Source organism: Rana temporaria, chromosome 3, assembly GCF_905171775.1.
Source record: "Rana temporaria chromosome 3, aRanTem1.1, whole genome shotgun sequence".
In the NCBI taxonomy this organism is placed as follows: domain Eukaryota; kingdom Metazoa; phylum Chordata; class Amphibia; order Anura; family Ranidae; genus Rana; species Rana temporaria.
In genome coordinates this window covers 432,044,523-432,070,487 of record NC_053491.1, presented here as the reverse complement: position 1 = coordinate 432,070,487, position 25,965 = coordinate 432,044,523, and the positions used below count along the sequence as shown (strand labels likewise).

The window sequence follows — 25,965 nt, the reverse complement described above, 5'->3', positions numbered from 1 at the left end:
ATGGACTTTCTAAACGGCAGAACAGAAGCTGTTTCGCCTTTTGGCTCTCCCTCACTCTCCTAATGGAACTGCGGAGGAGCTCAAAAGAGTAGGAGAGAGCCAGACAGTGAATTTTGAGTTTGGGTTATTGATCGTTGACAGTAGCATGATTTTCTTTAACAGAGTAGCTAAGAATGAAACGGGTAAACAAACAATGCCATCCGAACTTATTGGAATTAGTGGTATTTTGTTTAGGGTATGTCATTTTGATGGGTGTAAAAGTAAAACAGGTGTTACCCTTACCAACTCTATTTTCCCCAATAGGTTGTTCCACCTTCTTTTATTTTACAATGTGTGTTCCTGGACACGGAGCTGAAGACTTGGTCAAGCCGAGGATGTGAGACAAAGAAGTCTGACAGAGTGAACAACACTCTATGTGTCTGCAACCACCTGTCCACCTTTGCTGTCCTTATGGCACCCGGTGACATCCAGGTGATATAAATTGTGATGTATATGTTGTTAAATAAGGATTGTGTAACATTGGGGAGATTTTGTCATTTTACCCTATCAGAACAAAATGTCAGGTTCTCTTGTAAGAACAACCACCCAAGCACTTTGGCTGTAAGGGAACCTTTGATAAATAACCAGTTCTCATATTATTTAAGTTAAATATAAATATAAGGCCTCGTACACACGACCGAGGAACTCGGGCGAAAACACATCGTTTTGCTTGTCGAGTTTCTAGTTAGGCTGTCGAGGAACTCAACAAGCCAATTTTCTCCATTCCCATCAAGGAAATAGAGAACATGCTCTCTTTTTGGCTCGACGAGTTCCTCGACAGTTTCCTCGTCGAAAAATGTACACACGACCGGTTTCCTCGGCAAAAAAAAAAAACAGCAAGTTTCTTGCTGGTTTTTGCCGAGAAACTCGGTCGTGTTTACGAGGCCTTAGACATGTGCACATTGAAATATTTTGTTTTGGAATTTTGTTTTCGTCCGAAAAATAAATGTATTTAGTTGCTCCCGAAATTCGTTTTTATTTATTTAGTTTCAATAAAAATGCATTTGTCTGAAAATCCGAATTAATTAAGGTTGAATCTGTCATTGAAGGCTTATGGTGTCTGTCGAATGTTCCGCCTACAAGCTATAGAAGAATTCTAATGTTGTATGACTAGTAATAATTATATTTATAAATTATTATTACTAGTCAACCAACATTCAAATTCTTCTATAGCCTATTGGCCGAGCATTTGACCGGAAATGTACGATTGCGGCATCGTACAGTTTAGCTGCTTGTCGAATCTTCTTAGAACTTTCGACAGACACCAAAAGCCCTGCAATGACAGATTCAACGTTTGTATGTTTTTTGCTGCTTCGTTGAATCTTCGTCATTCATGTAGAATGGTCTACCCCAACACTGTCTCTATAATGTCAAATCTTTTCTCTCTATGTCAAATCTTTCCTCTCTATATAGAATAATCTTACACTAATAGAGTTAAGGTTAGGCACATTCGACCACAGATTCGATAGACAGATTGCTATTGTCAGCGTCCCATCGAATCTCCTATCTATATGGAACTGTTGTAGCAATGAAAACAAAGCATTTTTTTTATGTCGGATCTTTCGGATTTCGGATTCTGCACATTCAAAATACCCAAAATTCGGATGAAAATGCATTCGGACGAAAACGAATGCACATGTCTAATAAATATAGATATATGTTTGTAGGTTAGCTAATAATGGATAATAATAATGAATAAGTAGCCAGTTTGCAATCCCTCTGCCTTTATTCTTAAAGCCTAAGTTTAGCTAAAATCAAAAACATAAAAATCAGAATCTCTGATGAGGGACAGGCAGATGATTGATAGCTTGCCCCCTCCATTCAGTGATTCTGCGTCATTCATAGAAGCTTTAGAACCCCATTGAAGTCTATGGGACTCGAACGTTCGAATTCAAAAGTGCTCATTTTAAAGCCCAATATTCAAGTTATTGATGGAAAACGTCTTTGAGAACCTGGGCCTTGCCCCAGGGAACATGTATCAATGGAAAAAAAGTTTTAAAAACTGTATTTTTTTCTGGAGCAGCGATTTTAATGATGCTTAAAGTGAAAAAAAAAAGAAAAATTCCTTTAAATATCGTACCTGCTGGGTGTTTATAGTAGTGGCAAATGAACAGCATGGTTGCAGTAACAGCAACTACGTTTAGGTGCAAATGAACAGCACACGTGCAGTAACAGCAACTACGTTTAGGTGCAAATGAACAGCACGGTTGCAGTAACAGCAACTACGTTTAGTTGCAAATGAACAGCACACTTGCAGTAACAGCAACTACGTTTAGGTGCAAATGAACAGCACGGTTGCAGTAACAGCAACTACATTTTGGTGCAAATTAACAGCACACTTGCAGTAAACGCAACTACGTTTAGGTGCAAATGAACAGCACACTTGCAGTAACAGCAACTACGTTTAGGTGCAAATAAAAAGGAAAAGTGCAGTAACACCGAGTACGTTTAGGTGTAAACTAAACAGCACACAGGCAATACAACACGTTAGAGCACTGCAGCTAGCACAATCTACTGCCTGACAAATAGGAATAGCTGATCTAGCTAAGCTATACAGTGTATAAATATATGTACAACTCCTAGGATGTATATATATATCCTCTACACACTGTAAATTTAACTAAACTGACTAGCCTGCCTGCTCTATCTATCTATCTGACTGACTGTCTGTTCTTTATTTAACAACGCCGCAACACACTACACGCGGCCGACTTGCAGGCGGCCTTATATAGTGTGGGGCGTGTACTAAACCCCCTGAGCCATAATTGGCCAAAGCCACCCTGGCTTTGGCCAATTATGGCTCTCCGTTTTTTGCGCGCTGTGATTGGCCAAGCATGCAGGGTCATAGTGCATGCTTGACCAATCATCAGCGCGCAATGCTGCAGTGAATTATGGGCCGTTGCGCGTCACTCTAATTTTGTTCGAATTTCGTTGAACGTACGAACAGACGATGTTCGACTCGAACACAAAGCTCATCCCTACTGACAACCCTTTAGTTGTATATACTACTGACGCACCTGAAGATTATGGCAGTGGGGGTGGTTGGCGGGGGGTGGGGATTAGGACATAGGATGATTTTTCCTAAAAGGAGAAGAATCAACACAAAGGACACGTTATACTAACTGTAAGGTCCGCTGGACCGCGGATACGGTCCAGCGGACCGTATCCGCGGATAAATCCTCTCGAGGATTTGCGCTGATTTCCATCCGATGGAGTGTACTCACCATCGAATCGAAATCCGCGCCGAAATCCTCTGGCGATGACGTGTCGCGCCGTCGGCGCGATGATGACGCGGCGACGTGCGCGACGCAGTCATATAAGGAATTCCACGCATGCGTCGAATCATTACGACGCATGCAGGGGATCCCCTCGGACGGATCAATCCGGTGATTCTGTACAAACCAGCGGATCGATCCGTGGGATCCGATTCCAGCGGATAGATTTGTTGGCATGTCAACAAATTTTTATCTGCTGGAATTCGGAAATATCCGCGGATAAATATCCGCTGGAATGTACACACCATAGAATCTATCCGCTGAAACCGATCCGCTGAGATTTTTCAGCGGATGGATTCTATCGTGTGTACGGGGCCTAAGTTAATGTATGTCCCTTGTGCTGAATTTTATGTTTTTGATTTTGGCCAAACTTAGGCTTTAAGAACTGTTAATAAAATATATTTTTAGACAGGGAACACGTTGTTTTCAATGGGTCAGCTGACACACTATGAGAAGGAGCAGTAAAGCACAATTATTGTGCAGCTCTGCAAAGTAGGAAGCAGAACCTCAGTATGTAAATGCTAAGAATGGCCAACATTGTGCGAATATTCAATTCAGTTATATGAAATGCAAAGTCCTGTTTCCTTCCAATACCCAGTGCTGTGCAGATGAATCAAATGAAAAGGATTTTGCTTTTTACATGATTGTATAATTGAAATGGATTTTCACAGTTTGTTGTGTGAAGATTCTCAACTTCATTAGTAAATCAACCTAATTCTTTCTAAATGGCAGTTGTACTGTTGATACATTCAAGCCAGAAATATTAAAATCCTCTACATGTGGACAACCCTTTGAAAGTTTCATTTATCTCATCTACAGGAGGATTATGGCTTAGTTCTGATCTCTCGCATTGGCCTGAGTGTGTCTCTTGTCTGTCTCTGCCTATCATTCCTCACATTAATCCTTTGTCGGTCTATAAAGAGTGCTCACACCTCCTTCCTGACAGCTCTGTGCGGGTGTCTCTTCCTTGGACAACTTCTTGCTTTGTTTGGCTTGCAGCAGACTGGGAATCAGGTAAATGCGTGATTTATCTTACTTAACTTCTTAGACCTGAGCAATAGACCCTATGCATTCCATAGGCAATTAAATAAGCATAGGTGACCTTCAGTGAAAACCACATACCAAAACTATTAGTAGAACTTGAGATATGTATATGTAAATATTCACTTTTACTGTAAGGCCCCGTACACACGACCAGTTTCCTCGGCAGAATTCAGCTTCCGACCGAGTTTCTGGCTGAATTCTGCCGAGGAAACTGGTCGTGTGTACACTTTCGGCCGAGGAAGCCGACGAGGAGCTCGGCGAGGAAATAGAGAACATGTTCTCTATTTCCTCGTTGTTCTATGGGAGCTCTCGTCCCGCCGAGGTCCTCGGCGGCTTCAGGGCTGAACTGGCCGAGGAACTCGATGTGTTTGGCACGTCGAGTTCCTCGGCCGTGTGTACGAGGCCTTAGAGTCAAGCTTGGTTCTGCACCCTCCTGAGCTGCCTGATAATATACACTCTCTGCCCTCTTTATTAGGTACACCTAGCTAGTATCAGGTTGGACCCCCTTTTGTCTTCAGAACTGTCTTAATTTTTCATGGCATAGATTCATCAATTGACATGATAGCATCACACCACATCCCAAAGGTGCTCTATTGGATTGAGATCTGGTGACTGTGAAGGTCATTGGAGTACAGTGACCTCATTGTCATGTTCAAGAAACCAGTTTGAGATGATTAGGTGTTTGTGACATGGTACATTATCCTGCTGGAAGGAGCCATCAGAAGATGGGTACACTGTAGTCATAAAGGGATGGACATGATCAGCAACAATACTCAGGTAGGTCGTGGCATTTAAATGATGCTCAGCTGGTACTAAGGGGACCAAAGTGTGCCAATAAAATATCACACACGCCATTACACCACCTTCACCAGCCTGAACTGTTGATACAAGGCAGGATGGAGCCATGCTTTCATGTTCTCTACATCAAATTCTGACCCTACCATCTGAATGTCGCAGCTGAAAATGAGACTCATCAGACCAGGCATCGTGTTTCCAGTCTTCTATTGTCCAATTTTGGTGAGTCTGTGTGAATTGTAGCCTCAGTTTACTGTTCTTAGTTGACAGGAGTGACATCTGGTGTGGTCTTCTGCTGCTGTTGCCCATCTGCTTTAAGGTTCAATGTGTTGTGTGTTCAGAGTTGGTATTCTGCACACCTTTGTTGTAACTAAACGCTATTTGACTTACTGCTGCCTTTCTATTATCTCGAATCAGTCTGCCCATTCTCCTCTGACCTCTGGATATTTTCTCTTTTTCAAGCCATTCACTGTAAACCCTAGAGGTAGTTGTGTGTGAAAATCCCAGTAGATCAGCAGTTTTTGAAATACTCAAACCAGCCCACGTGGCACAACAACCATGCCATGTTCAAAGTCACTTAAATCTCATTACCTCCCCATTCTGATGCTCGGTTTGAACTTCAGCAAGTTGTATTCACCACAGCTAGATGACTAAGACCCCTTTCACACTGGGGCACTTTTCAGGCATTTTAGCACCTGAAAAGCACCTCTTATGCCTCCCCAGTGTGAAATGAATGGGCAGTGCTGCCGAAGCACCTGAAAAGTGCTTCAGTAGCTCTGCAACATGGGAGCTTTTAACCCTTTCCTCGGCTGCTAGCTGGGGTTAAAAGTACTCCGCTAGTGGCCGAAAAGCACTGCTATAACAGCAGTAAAGTGCTGATAAAACTAGCGCCGCTTTAGCGCTAATGCTGGCAGCGCCCCAGTGTGAAAAAAGCCTAAATGCATTGAGTGCCCTGTGATTGACTGATTAGCAGTTTGTGTTACCAAGCAATTGGTGTACCTAATAAAGTGCTTTAATGTTATGGTTGGTTTCTCTGGCCATTTGGGAGGGATTTCAACTTCACCTGCCTCTTTCTGGGTCTACTGATCATTTTTTATATCGTTTTTTATTTTAAAAAACAAGTACTTTATATGAAGTATTATGCAATGTTCCACATGCATGTGGTTTGTTGACCTTACAGTGTGTCATATAGGCAATACCAGTGTAGACAGTTAACTATATAATATGGGCTTCAGATTGTATAAATGGTCTATAACTATTTATAGTTGTTTCTATTTATTCTTGTTCTCATTAGAGTGTTAGTTTTTGGTTGTCCAAAACAGAGCCAGTTGGGCATTCATTGGTTTAAGGTGCAATACAAAAAAACAAAAAAACAAAAAGCTAACCAAAAAGGTAACTTAATGGTAGTACATAATAAATTATACTCTCAAGTCCATCAGAAATAAAAGAGCCAAGAAATTAGGTTAAGATTGAAAGGACAGTGGTGCGCTTGCCCACGTCTCAAATGTACATGGCCAACCTACATAACTTTTATTTAATTATACATCAATAAAATGAATTATACAGTATAAATTGAAGTCTATCAAATTCCCATGTGTATGTGGCAAACATTCTCCAGATTGGAGGATAGTAACATTTGTTTGTGATCACTAGGTGGGATAAATATCCCTCTTCAGTGGTTGTTGCAATCACCAACCCAGGTAACTGGGGTAGTCAGTATATGGTAATTTCATAAATATGGGATTTTGAGTCCCTACACATCACTGACACTTCTCTATGAGTGAGGTCACATACACATTGGAATTTTATAGACTTCAATTTATATGATTGATCTTATTTTATTGACGTATAATTTAATAAAAGTTATGTTTTAAGTCTATGGTGGGTTTGATGTAGGGACAAGCGCCTCCCCATCCTGTAAATTTTTAATTCAATTTCCACAAGGAGACTAACATACGTGAGATTAATATAGCAGGCTAATAATATTAAGTTGGGATTGAAGAAATTAGGTTAGACATATCTTGGTTTAACAATCTCATGGCATGCATGGTGGTGTATGCATTGTCTGCTAGGAGGAAACCCACCCCATGTACACTATGAATTGGCAATCAGTGGTCTGAACTATTCATGTCATGAGCCACAACAACACAATTTAAAATTGAGCCATATATCCCACACTCTAGTAAATCTCTTTGGGCAGCCTATAGAAGTATACATAACTTTATAAAGTGGAAGTACCGCGTTAACTAAGGACTTCCAGAAATCTTGATTGGGAGCCACATCTGCTTTTGAGATTTTTCTAGTTTGCATATCTAAAGAGCAGAATTAAAATGTAGATTACCAGTATTTAAATGTGGCAGCTGCATACATTTTCTTCCAGGCTTCTTCCCTTTATTTACACCTGGTGATCCTGCCAGTAATACACTTCCTGTCCTTTCACTTATTGTGCTGTATCTTTGGAGGAACAGCTTTGTCGTCCTAGGCTGCTCTCCTGATTTGGACTTCAAACATCTTCTCTTGTCTATATATGGAAGAGGAGTTATGTTTTTCATCTTTTACAGCTGGAAAGGCAATAACATTGCTTGAGATTTCAGTCAGTTCTTTCAGTGCACAGTACAAAGGCATTGCATTTATAGAAGGATCAATGGGAATTTTCCACAGGATTATAGAACACCTCTCCTTATCTCTATAACAAAGGGTTATCTCAAGTTCACATACAGTATATAGTTAATAGGGATCACAGTGACGTAGTGGCTAGCACTTTTAACTTTCAGCATTGGGGTCCTTGCCTCGAATGCTGGCCAGGACACTATGTGCATGGAGTTTGCATGTTTTCTCTTTTCTTCTGTAGGTGTCCTCCCAAAGTTCACCAACATGCTGGTAGATTATTTGGCTCCTGTCTGAACTGTTCTTGGTATGTGTATGTATGTATGTATGTATGTATGTATGCAGGGCTGGACTGGGACAGAAATTTGACCCTGCACTTCATCCAGACTGGCCCACTTTGACAGGACAACTCCCGCACCCCCCCCCCCCCCCCCGGCCACCCAAGCCCCCTCTCCCCCTTCACTAGCCGTTCTACGTTATTAGAGTAGAATGGCTGGTACTGGTACTCTTATAGGGAGTACCAGTGGGGAAGCTAGAGATTATTTCACCCGGGGCAAAGAATCAGTTCTTATGGGACAAGATTAGGCAGAAGGGAGGAACTCCCAGGCCATAGCTGTTGAGTCAGCTGTCTGTCCCCTCCCCCATGCTCCTCAGTCATCCCCCCTGCTTCTCTGGTCCCCCCCTGCTTCTTTGTTCCCCCCAGGTAAGCGCTGCGGGGAGGGAGAGGAGGTGAGCGCTGCGGGAAGGGAGAGACAGAGAAGCGGAGGGGGGCGGCGGCCCACTGTCACTAAAGCCGGCCCACTGAGCCATCGGCCCACCGGGAAACTCCCTGTAGTCCCAATAGCCAGTCCATCCCTGTATGTATGTGAGATAGATTGTAAACTCCTTGAGGGCAGGGACTTTTGGGAATGTGGAGTATATAAAAGTACTGTATATATTGTTGGGGTTATTTAAATGCCAGTAATAAATACATGTAATAATAAATATAGAGCTGCATTAGCTTGTGTTTTGTTCATTTAAATGACTGGTGGTGAGCTTTGAATAAAAGCTAACAAAGCTCTCATATTTCATGAATGCTAGTAGAGTAGGCCATATTTTTCTACACAGATTTTGGAATTGCAAATTGTTATAACCAGATTCATGGTACAGGGATTAAAAAACATTTTATATATTAAATCAGTCTACACAAAGGGGCTATGGAGTTATTCTCAGTGTCTCTACTATTGCTTTATACATTTCAGATCCTTTGTGCAGTGATTGCGGGTCTGCTCCAGTTCGCCTTCCTCTGTGCCTTCTGCTGGATGTCTCTGGAGAGCGCTCTACTCTTCATGACAGTCCGAAACCTGCAGGCCATGAATTACATGACATCTCAGCGGCAACTTTTCCCATACGTTTGTATAGCTGGATTTGGAATTCCTGTCATCATCATTATTATCTCTGCAGCAATGCGACCCGGTTCATATGGAACAGAAAATTAGTAAGTTGTGTTTCCCTTGTTCGATTTCTGATAACTTTCCAATTTATCCTTCCAGAGTAAATCTCTTTGATCTTCTCTGCAGTCATCCCTCTGTTCACAGATTGTTCATCCCACTGTGGGAACAATCTTTATTCCTTCCAACGTTGTGCCTTTTACCATCCTCTGCACTAACTATCTTTCCTAAAATTCTCACTTCTCCATGATGTACTCTTCCTTTACTCAACATTCTGCTCTCTTTACCAAATACCCTTCTTAAGATTGTTCCACTCTACCATTGACTTTTCCCAAAATTGTCCTCTCCCGCTAATTTACATTTCCGAGGATTCTCTTCTTTCAGTTATTACTCTTTCAAAGGTGTTCATCTATCTGCTAATATACCTTCTTGAAATTCTCTTCTCTCCATTATTAACTCTTCCCATGATTCTCCTCTCTGCATTATTTTACCTTCCTGATATTCACCTCTGAACAAGCTATGCTTCCTAAGATGCCCCCTCTGTTCAGATATTGTGCTTAATAAGTATCTTCTCTCTTTCTTCAGGAACCTTCCCCGAGATTCTTTTTTTACCGATTACCTGATATTTTCTTGTATTCAATTACTAACATTCCAGAGCTTCTCTTTTTAAGGATCACCTTTCTGTGATTCCCCTCTTTGTAAACATGTTTAAAATATAGATTTAAATACCATACTTATGTGTTCCTTCTAGTTGTTGGCTTAAAAAAGATCTCATCTGGAGTTTCCTTGGTCCAGTTTGTGTGTGTATCACTGTGAGTATATAAAATGAGACTTCTTGTACTGACTGTATTCTTATCTCTAGCTAGTTACATTTTGGGTTGTCCTACACACTTGGTGCTTGTCCTTAATGCTACTGATTTTAGCAACAACTAAAAAACATTTTGTATCTATGAATTTCCAACAGCCTCTGTATATCTCCTGTAAGGTATCAGCCAAGTTGTTTTAATCAGAGGCGGTTATCCTCCCCAGATAAGTGTCAGCACAAGGGGGAGGATTTATGATCTAAAAAACATGCAAGCATGCTTACAGCAGGGCTCAAAATTTCAAGCCCTGAGCTTCTAGCCAGGCCTCAAGTGTTACTCGCCACCAGTTGCCTCACCTAACCCATACACTGCCCCGCCCCTAATTCAGCCCATAAAAACGCCCTTGTAGGTTATCTCTTGGAATGACACTGTTAAATGTTTTATGCCGAATCAAGTTACACAATTAAATATTACCAACAACAACTTTAACAAAATGGGACAGGGCACTGAGGCAAACCAGAGGGACAGGGCACTGGGGCAAACCAGAGGGACAGGGCACTGGGGCAAACCAGAGGGACATGGCACTGGGGCAAACCAGAGGGACATGGCACTGGGGCAAACCAGAGGGACATGGCACTGGGGCAAACCAGAGGGACATGGCACTGGGGCAAACCAGAGGGACATGGCACTGGGGCAAACCAGAGGGATATGGCACTGGGGCAAACCAGAGGGACATGGACTTTTTTACTTCTGCAAATATTGCTCTCCCTCTTCTTATGTACAAGACTCCCTCCTCCTCCTCTGACTTCTCTCTAGAACCAGGTCTTTTCCCTCATTCTCTTGCTGTCTCCTCTGCAACCCCCATCCATCCTCCTCTCTCTCTCCCTCTCCTATTCTACCCACTCTCATAATCAGGAGCTCCTGTGTGCGGCTCCACACTTGCATGTCCCCACTTCCCCCTTTCATTGTTGGGCAGTGAGGAGAGGAGCTGCAGCACAGCGGGAGGGAGTACAATCAGGCACCGAGATTCACACACCTGCATAGCCATTGACACCACAACACAGCGCACACTGACACCGCACAGCATACTGCCGCTCTCTTGTCAGGGCAACTCTTGGTGAGCGCTGTGCTGCACTGCCTACCTGGGACACCCAGAGTGGTGATAATCGCAGTCCTCCAGCTCACTTGTTGCTTCCTGCTCTCTGCTCTCCAGCTACATTAGTCAGGTTGGGAAGCCAGGCTCAGAGAGGTCATACTATCAGGTCCCATGGCTTAACGAGAATTGTAAGGAGAGCACCTGTGTACTGCTCTGCATGTGTGCGGCTCACTCGACTACTTTTCCTGGGCACGCACCTTTCCTTTTCGGCCGCCAATCGCAGCGGGGCTCTAAGTGTAGGCACAGATTGGACTGTTGGTCATGCAGAACTGTTATCACTCGCCCCCAGCTTAAATCCACTCGCCAAATGCTAGCAGGCGAGTGGAAATTTTAAGGGCTGCTTACAGGATACAAATAGTAGATCTGGCCATATACTGTAAAGCTTGCTATACACTAGTAGAATTTTGTTCAAAATTATTCGTTTTAAGAGCATTCATTTAATTTTCTACTTTAGTGGGGTCAAGTCAAAGTTTGTTTTTGACTACAGTGAAAACCATTGAAGGGGCAGAATGGAAAATGTTTCTCGAACAAACACATTTCTAACAGTGTATGTGAATTTGATTTGGGAAATTATATATATTCCAGAATCAAATGTTAAAAGCAAACAAAATGTTGAAGTTCTTTCAGACAGCATTGGTACAAATGTTCATTTGAAAATATACTAGTGTATAGCCAGCTTTAGGTGGATAGAGAAATCCCCCCCGGAGATTGGCTGATTGAAGGCAGCTGCTGATCAATATATTTTTTTTCCAACATATTAGTTGATTAAAGAAACAACTTCTGTCAAGCATGGTAGCCCAGCAGCTGATTGAAATTTGAACAGTCCCTGCTGAATTGGCTGACTTTTGATCAGTGTATGTTTCATCTAATTAGAAGATCTTTCAGAAGATGATCTGACTATTGTAAAAAAATATTTGGCTAACTCTTTTTTTCTCTCAATGTGTTTCCGTAGATAAATGTCATCCTCTTGGTTCTTACATTTGTGCTCCTTAAGAAGAAGCTGGCATCTCTCAATAAAAATGTTTCAACTTTAAAACACACCCGGTAGGTATGGCATATATAGTTTTTTTAAGTAAAGGAAAGTACAATGTGTAGCAACATACAATCAAAGCCAATCAAAATTCAACCTTTTTCGGATACCTCCAAACTAAAATTTGATTGACTGCTTTGGGATATTTCACATTCCATACCATCATTACTTTTTTAATAACTTTATTTCATAAACTTAAAAGTGTTACTAGTGGTGTAACTGTTGTCATGGCAGCCCATGTGGGTGGGAGTGAAACCATTAAAGAGACTGTTGAGGCAAATTAAACACAGAAAATGTGATTGCACCTGATGACAACACAGGCATAGAGAGCATTAAAGATTGGAGAAGTCCAATCCCGAGCTATTCTCTTTTATGCTAGAAATGAACTGTGGGCCAGATTCACAAAAGAGATACGACGGCGTATCTCCTGATAAGCCGTTGTATCTCTGTTTTAGGGCCGTTCTAACTATGCGACTGATTCATAGAATCAGTTACGCATAGCTAGCCCTAAGATCCGACAGGTGTAATTGAATTACACTGTCGGATCCTAGGATGCAATACTTCGGCCGCCGCTGGGGGGAGTTCGCGTCGTAAACCAGCGTCAGGTATGCAAATTAGCAGTTACGGCGATCCACAAAGGTTTTTCCCGTTGTTACGTCGGCGCAAGTCTTAGTTTCCCGTCGCAAAGTTAGGGGTACTTTAACATGGTGTAAAATTACTCCACCATGTTAAAGTATGCCCGTCTTTCCCGCGTCGCTTTTGAATTTTTTTGTTTTCCCGGCGTAAGTACGTTACGCACATCGCGATTCTCAACACATCGGCGCGTCGTAATTTCGCGCAAAGCACGTCGGGAAATTTGCGAACGGAGCATGCGCAGTACGTCCGGCGCGGGAGCGCGCCTAATTTTAATGGTACCCGCCCCATTTGAATTGGGCCGCCTTGCGCCGAACGTGTTTACGATACACCGCCGCAAGTTTACAGGTAAGTGCTTTGTGGATCGGGCACTTAGACTGAAAACTTGCGGCGATGTAACGTAAACGGGTTACGTTACGCTGCGCCGCAGGTACGAGAATCTGGCCCTATATTCCTGGACTGGACTAAAAAGAGATCTGGGACTTTCCCTTTGCTCATTTAGGCCTCGTACACACGATAGGTAAACCAGAGGACAACGGTCCATTAGACCGTTCTCATCGGATGGACTGATCGTGTGTACGAGGCCTTAGTCTCCGCTAGGGATAAAATTATTCAATTTAAAAACTTACACAGAGCTTACTACACCCCGTACAGGCTCCGTAAGATAATTACATCCTTTTCCCCAGAATGCTGGCACTGCTTGCACCAAACCGGTGAATTTTTTCACATCTTTTGGACCTGTCCAGGTATAGTAAAATATTGGCAAGGTGTATAGAAAGCAATGAGTCGCGTGATGCAAATTGCTATTCCCCTTGAACCACAATATTGTTTTCTGGGTCTGGTAGAATCGGTAGAATCGTTGGCTGCTACGTTGGCCTCCTGTTGTTATTTTATGCCCGTAAGGCAACCACTTTGTGTTGAAAACAAGTCTCTCCTCCCACAATGTCCTTTTGGAATCGTTTAATTAATTCTAATCTGACTCTGTACCAAGCCACTTATACTAATAGAGGTTGCCCCTGTAAGTTCCAGAAAGTCTGGTCTTGTTGGTTAGATGATGCCTCCACAGCTGCTATGATGGCAGTTGATGGACATCAAAACTCAGGTGTTTTTGGAATATGCTGGCCAGGGTTGCAATGATTTTTTACCTATGCCTTGATCCTTAGTATGTTGTTTGAGCCTAGCGATTCCTGTACTATCCCCTATCCCTCTCTGGTGGTTATTTTTGTAGATAAATTGTAAGCGTTTTCTCCTCACACTGGGCTATGATTTTTTTGTGTGGCCCTGCCCCTGTGTGAGTGACTCTGTTCTATGTTATGTGTAATTGACTTAAAACTCGATAAAAAAAAAAAGTTTGGAGAGGTTGTATTGGCACAGATCTCGAGCCCCTGTGAAGTCAATACCTGAGCTGACCTCACATGCACAGAGTCTTCAGGGTCCTCACTAGTCCCAAAATCCATCAACTTTTTTTTTTACCTCTTTCAGTCCTTGCTTGATGACAAAAATCTGGTTAACTACTGAGAACAGATTAGTGAGCTACAAAAAAGCTATTGGTTACATTGGTAATTTGGTGCACTTCTGCCCCCTTCTTCCCTGACAAATCATATCCACAGCACTGGTCCCTGATAATGTACCGACTATACTGACAGCTCTCCTACTAGCTGCCTTAGATTTAGACATACCTAATTATTATTATTATTATTATTATCAAACAGGATTTATATAGCGCCAACAGTTTGCACAGCGCTTTACATCAGGGAAGACAGTACAGTCACAATACAAATCAATACAGGAGGGATCAGAGGGCCCTGCTCGTTAGAGCTTACAATCTAGAAGATTTAAGCTAATGTTAATATCAATGTCGGTATTGTCATAGGTGCTTCAGAGGGAGGTCACGGGGAGGCATCAAGAGACACCTCTGCGTATCACTAATAGGGTGTAAATAAAAAAGACCAAAGCACTGTTCTGACAGTATAATACTACAAATATGTACTGCACAGTTTACCCAGAATGCAGAGTGGTGCAGTTCAGAAAACCAATGGGAACTTTAAAATTTATAGAGAGCATGTTCTTGTGCTACCAGAAAAGGCTTTAAGATGAAGTATTTTTATTAATAGTAATGTCTACCTTGCTCCTAAACCTGACTGGCCACGTGTTACTTATGGCTATAAAGTATAGTGTCATATTTAGTTGTAATATAGTCATTTACCTGAATTGTCACTCAGTCAGTAGGTTGGGTGTGCTCAACTCATTAGACTAGAATTGGAAAAGCCTATAAATCCTTATATTACTAATGTACACGTGCCAGTTTCATTGCTTCCTCATAGTGTTTAAAGTTAGGGGCATGTAGGGGGTGAAGGAGCAGAATAACAGGTCATCATTATGATGGGTGGCCTAACTGGTCAGTATAAAATTTCAGAAGCTCGGAAGAGCACTGCCAAGATGGATGAAAGGGAAACTGCTATGTTACAGTGGTCTGGGATTCAGGGCACCTTGAAGACTACAGCAGCCTGTTCAATACTTTTATGGTATTAAATGGCTAAATTGAAACTGATGACCCTTCAGAAATATATAGGGCTAGAGAGCTGACATATTTCATATAATCCCCACTTCCTACTCCAAAACAACAATCTCAAGCAGATCAAGTTGGATAAACATTACTAGCCAGGGTCTGCAAAACCTTTAAAGACACTTCTAATTAAGCACTGTTGTAAAATTGCCATTTCATAAGACGTCTAGCTATTGTAATGTAGTCATCAAACATTTCAGGATTGGTTGTAAGCAAACACACATCATGTTCTGGTGTTTTTTTAACCTGCCTAAATCTATTTATATTCCATAAATCCTGTTATGATAAAATCACAGTCATAAAAAGCAATTGCACAGATGTATTACACACCAAACATGGATATATTTTGAGGTGCAGAAGGTGGGTGGGACACATTAACTCCAGAGAAGACTATAAGATCTATACAGGTTTGATGTCCATCAAACTGAGAAAGTGATTGATTACTGTTGCCCTTGGATGGTAATCAACATCCTTAATAGACCAATATGCCACGTCCTAGTATTATGTGAATAGAAAACAATTCAGGAGGAATTGAAGGAAAAATTTACTTTGTAGGCACCTTAATATAAAAGTACAAAATGTAATGTTTCACAAGGAAATAACACCTAAATACATATAAAATAGAAAGAGAAAATTATTGAGAAAAACAATACAATACAGTATTGGGAACAACCAGTGACCCTCTAACAGGTGTAACTCAATAATAATGTAGGCAATTGGCTACAGAGATATCTATATAGTAATGGCCTATATTGAGTAAATATAAATGTCTCCTCGATAGGAGGTCCACCGGATCCACAATGCAAGACTTGTGCTCTACATGTTTTGCGATATATAATCGCTTCATCAGGAGCCTCAAATTTTTTTGATGCTGCTTTAAACGTATTTATTGAGCCCCCCATATAGTGCAGTGCTGGTTTCCTGATATGGTACACCCCTAATGGCAATGGGGTGAAGACCCGAATGATGGATAAATTGGACCCAAAAAGTGCAGCGAGGCAGAATGTGGGAATGCACCGGGATAACTTGGGTGAATGCGCCAAATCAGGGGTTAAAATTTTTTTGGGGTTATGTATGTCCTTTTTGTAGCTAAGTAATAAATACCAAGCAAGGAGCCTGAGAATTGAGGAGGTCTCTGAAACTCGCAAAATTGTTGAAAAGGAATGAATCTGTAAGGCAGAGATACAGTCCCCAGAACTGCTGATCAGGGTATAGAAATACCCACCATAACCGCCTCTCGGGGATCTTCAAGTGTCGAGCGCCTACAAAAACGTAGTCCAGAACCGACAAAACAGCGAGGTGAAGAGTGTGGCTCCACTCCCCCGACAGCATCCATCAAACTGAGATATCATTTTATTCAATTATACATTGGTTGTCGCATTGTGAAACATTGATATCTGGAAATATTGTTAAAATTTGAATAACTGCCATTAAGGGAGTGTCTCTAAAGTATTATAAAACACTTTAATACCCATCAGCACACCCTTTAGCACACCCCTCAGACCCTTTGATTGATTATTTCATCTGCATTAACACCCTTTGACGGGTCAAAACAAAGCTGCTGCAATTTGCAGCTGTAACTTGCGTTTTCCACCAAATTTGTGATGGATCACTAAGGGTCATTCATGATAGCTGATACCTTAATACAAATGATTGGACCTACTCTACGGGGGATTGGATTTTGCTGGAACCAAAGACCAGCCACATTTTGTATAAGCATTTTTTACTGTTATTCTACTTTATTTTAATGTTGCAATTGTCTATTTTGTAATATCTTTAAAATATCGATAAAGCTGTATATACTGTTTTTATTTTCATTAACATGATTTTTAAAAATCATTAAGCTAATTTTTTAAAAGCTGTAATCAAAAATTTAAGAATCCTTGCCTCGTCAAATAAAACTACTGTATTTTAAACTCTCTTACCTTCCTGTCTGCTGTGGCAGTGAGTGTCACAGATATTTCTTAAAAGGTCAGAATCACTACACCAGATTTTTTAAATGGTGCTTGTTTCCATTAAATTACGTGGAAGTAGCTGCTGTATGTGTTAAAAAAGAAATTGTGAAATGAGCTCTACATACCATCCCCACTCAGGCACCATCCCAATGAAACATTGCCAAAATGAGGAAAACAGGGTTCCGTCCAAGGCGAAAAACCCCAAAAATGGGATTTTAAGTTGTTCCAGACTGGGAGATATAATATTGTACAAACATAATACAAACACAATGTTTTATTACAAAGTTTAAAATGTTACATTAAAAGCCCAATATACAGTATCTCACAAAAGTGAGTACACCCCCACATTTTTGTAAATATTTTATTATATCTTTTCATGTGACTACAGTGTAAAGTAGTGAGTGTACAGCTTGTATAACAGTGTAAATTGCTATCCCCTCAAAATAATTCAACACATAGCCATTAATGTCTAAATCGCTCACAACAAAAGTGAGTACACCCCTAAGTGAAAATGTCCAAGTTGGGTCCAATTAGCCATTTGTCCTCCTCGTTGTCATGTGACTCACTAGTATTACAAGGTCTCAGGTGTGAATGGAGAGCAGGTGTGTTAAATTTGGTGTTATCGCTCTCACTCTCTTATACTGGTCACTGGATGTTCAACATGGCACCTCATGGCAAAGAACACTCTGAGGATCTGAAAAAAAGAATTGTTGCTCTACATGAAGATGGCCTAGGCTATAAGAAGATTACCAAGACCCTGAAACTAAGCTGCAGCACGGTGGCCAAGACCATACAGTGGTTAAACAGGACAGGTTAGTCCTAAAAAAGTTGAGTGAATGTGCTTGGCGTCAAATTCAGGTGTTGTCTTTTGGAAATAGAAGTATAAGTGCTGACAGAATTGCGCAGAGGTTGAAGGGGTGGGGGGGGGGGTGGGGTCAGCCTGTCAGTGCTCAGACCATACGCCCCATGCTGCATCAAATTGGTCTGCATGGCTGTCATCCCAGAAGGAAACCTCTTCTAAAGATGATGCACAAGAAATCCCGCAAACAGTTATGCACATCCAATGCCATATCTCTATATATTTTTACAATAACAATCGATCACTATCTTTTATAGGCATGTAGGATTAACGCATTTAGCACAACTTGATTACTCAGGATACACCCTTGCAAGTAGAAAATAGATATGGCTAGAGCAAACAAATAATAAAATGAACATCATATACACAAAAGTAAACCGTATGTATTCAGTGGGCATATCCTTGTCTGGATAGAAGGAAAAATGGATAGGGCAAAATACCATCAAATTTTTAAGGAAAATATGCTGCCCTCAATGAGAAGAAGGTTTGACTTCTAACTAGACATGTGCATTAGCTTTCCGAATTTCAGGTATTATCGTTATCGTTTTAACAAACGAAAACGAACGTGCAGAATCTGAAATCTGAAAGATCCGACATAAAAAATTCTTTATTTTCATTTTCGTTGCTACAACAGTTCGACATAGATAGGAGATTCGACATGACGCTGACAATAGCAATCTGTGTCTATCGAACCTGCAGTCGAATGTGCCTAACCTTAACTCTATTAGTTCAAGATTATTTTACATAAAGAGGAAAGGTTCGACATAGAGAGAAAAGATTCAACACTATAGAGACAGTGTTGAGGTAGTGGAAAAAATGTTATTTTTGTCTCTATATAGTGTTAAGGTAGACCATTCGCCATGAACGACGAAGATTTGACGAAGCTGCGAAAAACATACAAACGTTGAATCTGTCATTGAAGGCTTATGGTGTGTGTCGAAAGTTCTAAGAAGATTCGACAAGCGGCTAAACTGTACAACGCTGCAATCGTACATTTCTGGTCAAATGCTTGGCGCATAGGCTATAGAAGAATTCAAATGTTTGTTGACAAGTAATACTAATTTATAAATATAATTATTACTAGTGTCATACAACATTAGAATTCTTCTATAGCTTGTAGACGGAACATTCGACCGGAAATGTACGATTGCGATGTCAAATCTTTCAGCTGCTCCATGGAATCTTCTTAGAACATTCAACAGACACCATAAGCCTTCAATAGCAGATTCGACCTCAATTAATTCGGATTTTCAGAAGAATGCATTTTTTAACAAAACAAAATAAATAAAAACGAATTTCGGGAGTAACTAAATAAATGTATTTTTCGGACGAAAACGAAATTCCTAAACAAAATATTTCAGTGTGCACATGTCTACTTCTAACATGACCTAAAGCACACAGCCACAATTTCTACACAGGGGTTAAAATATAAAAAGGTGAATGTTCTTCTATTGCCTAGTCAGAGCCCAGACATAAGCCCCATTAAAAATCTGTGGAATGACTTAAAGACTACAGTCCACAAACAGTCACCATCAAATTTTACTAAACTTGAGCAGTTCTGCAAAGAAGAGTGGGCAGATATTACAAAGTCTACATGTGTAAAGTTAAAAATGACATATCCCAACAGACTAAAGGCTGTAATTAAAGTAAAAGGTGGTTCATCAAAATACTGACACAAGGGGGTGATCTTTTTTCAAACTATTCTGTATGTGCAAGAGTGGATCCTGAGGAAGGAAGTTATGTGAAACACGCCAAGCCTACACACTTATAAAAAATACTGACTGTTCTTATTGTAAAAATTATGTAGAGATATGGCATTGGATATTGGGCTTTTAATGTAACATTTTAAACTTTGTAATAAAACATTGTGTTTTTATTATATGTTTACACATTCTTGTATCTCCCAGTTTGGCTAAATTTAAAGTCCAATTTTTGGGGTTTTTCACCTTACCCTGGGTTTTGGACGGACCCCTGTTTTCTTTGTTTTGGCACTGATGTATGTGTGTGTTTATAGGGCCAAATACATAGTTAACTGAACCCAGTGACAATCGTTGTCATTCTGCTGGCATTTATATTTTTGTCCAGCTGCAAAATGTGAAGGTTGAGGCAAGAATAGTTACATTCTGGTGACAGTGGGGGTATTGGAATTATCTTTATCATCACACAAGATATACATTGAAAAAAAAATTGCTTACAGTATGTCCCATCCTCCTTTTATACAGATATTATCTCATCTAAAGCTGAAAGAATTGAAAGTATCTGAGCTTGGAATGTAAATAGTCAAGTTTTAAATTTAAAACCTAATTACATGCAAAGTTTTTAAAAGGCTGTTAAAGGAGTAGCACCTCAAATTGTTATTGCTCTTTATGCCTCTCATGGGGAATGACAGAATGTCACAGGGAGGGACTATAAGTGAGAAGAAATCATTAACACATACAGTAATCAAAAAGAACTGGTTCTAAACCCTCACCTCACCACTCTATTAAGAAAATGTTTTTTTGGAGATGGAGTAGAACTTTAATTTGAGACACATTTGCATTTCAATTTTTTTTTAACTTATGTACATTACTTTTTCCCCCCACAGTCTTCTGACATTTAAGGCTTTGTCCCAACTGTTCATATTGGGCTGTACCTGGATTATTGGGATTTTCCAGTTTGGGTCGGGCTCCCTGGTCATATCCTACATCTTCACCATCTGCAACAGCCTCCAGGGATTGTACATCTTCTGTGTACACTGCCTGCTCAACCACCAGGTCATGTGACATTCATTTATTTACCAAGCTTTGTGTCTATGGTGTTATTCTATAGATCTCTACTAAATAACAGTTTCCTTGTTACATGTCCAGGTAAGGGAAGAATATAGAAGAGTATTCCGAAGATTCCAGTCCAAGAAGTCAGACTCAGAAGCCACGTCTGGCAGTACGATGCCCATGACTGTAAAGTCTGTAAGTTCTGACCTTCATATATGCTTTAGTGTGCAGCATACACTACAAAAAATGTAAACAGACTCTAATATAGATATGATAAAGTGTATCTAAACCCAAGAAAATATTAAAGCTTACCAGTCCAGAGATGAGGTTGCTGCATTGAATGAATTTTTTAGGCTTTTTTACCCTTTATTTTCACCGGGTTATCCTGCCAGTTCCTGTCCTAAGGTGACAATGCTTACTCGGTGTACTAAATCTATGGAGAAGAAGCATTGTTACCATAGGACAGAAAGTGTTTTAGGACTAAAGTACACCTCCCCCTCCACCCTGTCCATAATAAGAACTATGAACTGTGCAGAGCTAATATGATTTCTGATGGATCAACAGGGACTTGTTTTGCACTTATCGAACAGATGTAACAAAATTCTTTCAATGATATATTTTACAGACCCAAACTAAGCAAATAAGAGAAGCTCATAGTTTACAAAAACTTTAAAAAAATCCTAATGATTCTTTTCTCCAAATGCCCTGTCATCTTTCAAAAGACTATCAATAGGGATGAACAAAACAGAGTTTTTTTTTAAATCAGGTGATTTCCACAAAACTTTGCCATTCTTACCAAATACACTGGAGTCATTTCATCGGAAAGACAAAAGGAAGGTGTTTTTGGTTGTTTTGGATGGTGCAGTTGGCTTTAACTGGTTCCTGAGGGTTAACCACTTCAGCTCCGGAAGAATTTGTCCCCCTTCCTGACCAGAGCATCTTTTGCGATTCATCTCTGCGTCGCTTTGACAATTGCACGGTGGTGCGACGTGGCTCCCAAAGAAAATTTACGTCCTTTTTTTCCCACAAATAGAGCTTTATTTTGGTGGTATTTGATCACCTCTGCAATTTTTTTTTTTTTTTTTCCCTATAAACAAAAAAAGAGTGACAATTTTGAAAAAAAGCTATATTTTTTTACTTTTTGCTATAATAAATATCCCCAAAAAAGATATATAATTTTTTTTTCAGTTTAGGCCGATATGTATTCTTCTACATATTTTTGGTAAAAAAATAAGCGTATATTGATTTGCGCAAAAGTTATAGGGCCAGATTCACAGACGAAGTACGCCGGCGTATCTACTGATACGCCGGCGTACTTTCAAATTTCCCGCGTCGTATCTTTAGTTTGAATCCTCAAACCAAGATACGACGGCATTTGGGTAAGATCCGACAGGCGTACGGCTTCGTACGCCTTCGGATCTTAGATGCAATACTTCGGCGCCCGCTGGGTGGAGTTCGCATAGTTTTCCGCGTCGGGTATGCAAATTAGCGATTTACAACGATCCACGAACGTACGCGCGGCCGTCGCATTTTCTAACGTCGTCTGTAGTCTGCTTTTTCCAGCGTATAGTTAAAGCTAGTATTTTGCTGCGTATAGATAGACTTATAGATGTATAGATAGCCGTGTTAAGTACCGCCGTCGTTCCCGCGTCGAAATTTGAATTTTCTTTTTGCGTAAGTCGTCCGTGAATAGGGATGGACGTAACTCACGTCTAAGTTCAAAAAATGACGTTGTTGCGATGTCATTTCGCCCAAAGCACGGCGGGAAATTTCTGGATGACGCATGCGCAGTTCATTCGGCGTGGGGACGCGCTTCATTTAAATGAAACCCGCCCCCTGATCGCCGATTTGAATTCCGCCGCCAGAATTACACTGCGCCGCCGCAACTTACGGCGCGAAATCGTTGAGGATTCGAAATTCCGCCGTAGCATATCTCTGATACGCTGCGCGGATCCAATTCTCTCTGGATCTGGCCCATAGCGTCTACAAAATGGGGGATCGTTTTATGGCATTTTTATTATTATTATTATTTTTTATCAGTAATGGCAGCGATCTGCACATTTTTTATCGTGACTGCGACATTATGGCGGACATATCGGACACTTTTGACGCCATTTTGAGACCATTGTCATTTATACAGCGATCAGTGCTATAAAAATGCACTGATTACTGTGTAAATGACACTGGCAGAGAAGGGGTTAACTGCTAGAGGGCGAGGAAGAGGTTAAGTATGTCCTAGGGAGTGATTCTAACTTTGAGGGGGCTGGGCTACCAATGACACGACATTGATCACTGCTCCCGATGACGGGGAGCAGTAGATCCGTGTCCTGTCACAAGGCAGAACAGGGAAATGGGCATCTCCCTGTTTTGCAGCTCTGTGACACGATCAGGGGACACCGGCGGACATCGAGTCCGCGGGTCCCATGGGCACGGTCACGGAGCTCGCGGCAGGCAAATTCAAAGCAACGTACCTGTACATGGCTTTGCGCAGACGTGCCATTCTGACGACATATATCTACTGGTAAAGCGGTTAAAGAATCTGTTTTTAACTATCCTGGACCTGTTCTTGTGTCCCTCATTAGCTTCATAAAATAAAACAAACATTAAAAGCCTAGTGTCCAATAATGATAAAATACAGAAAAAAGTTAAGAAATCACAAATAAAAGAGCACTAAATTAGAATGAACCGAACTACCCTAAATGCAGCCCCTCTGGCCTTCTGCCCCAGCGTAACACCCCCCCCCCCCCCCGCACAAACACAAGAAATCCAACTCTTTCTCAATTAAAATAAAATAATGATTTTATTTTTGAACACATTTTACCCTAAACAGCTCAATGAGCCAAAATTACCTTCTGATTAAGTATAATTTCACCATTGGCGAAATCAGTAATTTCGCTGTAAAATATGTTTTTTCCCCAATCACTCTACTTATCTATAATCTTCATGAGCCACATCCATTCAGTCACCATAATCCTTCCTTCTGCTACACATATTCGATTCATTATGAATCAAAATTTAGACACAATTTTCATTACTCAGAGATTCAGAGGTATCCAAGTCACAATAGTAACAAATTTAAATTTCTACAAAATTCATTATAATAAAACAACAAATTCATTTGTTTCATTCTGGTCCGAAATAACATAACAACATAATAAATGACCTGAATAGATTTGGATCCATTTCATTTTTATTTTGCATTAACATTTTTTATTATTATAAGAATGTACTACAAATGAAATAGGAACATATTGTAATACATGCAGTAAGGTATAAAAGTGAAATAAGATAATGTTTCCTACTTATTGTGTTTGGGATAGATGGAGGCGAATCCATCAGAATCTCTAAATCATAACATAACAAACAAATCCCAGTTTTTTTTTTCCATTCCATTATGTTATGATTCTGATGGATCTACTTCCATGCAACCCAAACACAGTGCATTAATAATGTCTCAAAATAATGAATTAACATGTTAAAACGAATATAGCCAATCTTATAAAATAGCTTCCGAAAAACAAATCGATTCGGAAAGAACTAATAAACTAAACAAATCCGAATATATAAAACTAATCTGAAAATATAAACAAATTCCGAAAATGAATCATGTCTGCACTGCTAGTATTTTCACAATTGATAATAATGATAAAATATTCCTCTTTGTAGAGTCTAGCCTCGGAGGTATCAAATCAGGATGTGAAATCAGAGCGGGTTGTGGAAAATCAGTATGAGCCATGAGGAAATGTTTTTGCTAAATCTCAAAATGAATCACTGTAAATGAAAAGACTGAGAACTTTGTAAATTACAAGAACATTTGGACATAATATATGATGGAATAGGGAAAGAAGGACCGGCAACAATTCTTTACACGGATCAAAACACAACTGCATGTAAAAGACAAAAAACTGTTTTATATACAACAATCCTCTAAGTGCTGGATAAGAACCATATAAGAATTTTATATTTTCTAATCAACCTCATTTCCATAACACTGCTACCTGTATACATTATTTTTAAAACTTTTTAGATACAAAAATAATCAGCTGGATGTGAATAAAGTTATTATTGTATGTCTATTTTAAAAGAAAAAAAACATTTGTATAATTTTTGTAATAAAATATATACTTTGGGACAGCCATATTTTACATATTTAGGTCTACATAATAATTGAAATTATTTACAATTCCTTATTACAAAGCGGAAGTGTTTGGAGTTGATTTACTTGTATAATATAGCATGTTCCCTTTGCAGAGTGAGTTTTCACTTAGCTTGGTGAATGCCCAAGTAAAACTGTGTTCACTGTGTCACTTTTTTTATTGGCTTTTCCAACAAAGTTAATTATCTCAAGGTGAAGACAATGCCAAGCCATATATAAACAATAGACAACAGAAGTACAGCCATTTTACTAGATGGAGTAACAAAGGGGGTGGAGGAAAGGGGAGGGAGATGGAACCAAGTCTAAGTTCTTACAAGCTAGGAGCTAACAGAGGACTAAATCAGTAAATGGGTTGATGGTACCACTAATCGAATGACAGACATAAAGCACAAGTCCAAAATAACACATAACAGAACTAAAACAGAAAAGACCAATGAGAACAGGTGGCATCAGTCCGGCATGGGTGGGGTGAGAGGGGAATTCGCCCCAATGTTCTGAGGCGGTCGGTGTAAGGAAAGTGACTCTAAAGCTGTGACATATTGATCCCATTTTCTGTGGAAGCCGGCTGAATTTTTATGATGAGACAAGTAATCTTTCACTTTGACTACCCAATCATGTGCAGGAATACGGAAAAATAGGATTTTTGCTTGTAAATAACAGTCACACATCTTTAGATCGTTCACTAAGTTAATAAAAAAAAGAACTTAGTTAAATGAACAGCCTATACTGCTTTAGTAAATCAACCCCTCTAAAACAACCGATGCAATCCCTTTGGGGGTGGATATCTTATAAGGAAAACAACTACCTCTACTCATAATGAGGTAAAAATCTTGAAAGTTTATTTACAAGAGAAAAGTTAAAAAAATA

At 40.2% G+C, this 25,965-nt stretch overlaps 1 protein-coding gene across 1 annotated transcript in view; it reads left to right on the top strand.

Moving 5' to 3' along the window:
• LOC120933246 (adhesion G protein-coupled receptor E3-like) overlaps positions 1-25,286 on the top strand; it is an 89,701-nt gene extending 64,415 nt beyond the window's left edge. The window contains exons 12-19 of the mRNA XM_040346348.1: positions 304-471; positions 4,134-4,328; positions 9,002-9,237; positions 9,942-10,002; positions 12,102-12,193; positions 20,777-20,945; positions 21,039-21,137; positions 24,609-25,286. Coding sequence (XP_040202282.1) covers positions 304-471; positions 4,134-4,328; positions 9,002-9,237; positions 9,942-10,002; positions 12,102-12,193; positions 20,777-20,945; positions 21,039-21,137; positions 24,609-24,680 — 1,092 coding nt within the window. The 3' untranslated portion in view covers positions 24,681-25,286. The remainder of the gene's footprint in view (positions 1-303; positions 472-4,133; positions 4,329-9,001; positions 9,238-9,941; positions 10,003-12,101; positions 12,194-20,776; positions 20,946-21,038; positions 21,138-24,608) is intronic.
• Positions 25,287-25,965: the final 679 nt, after the last annotated feature.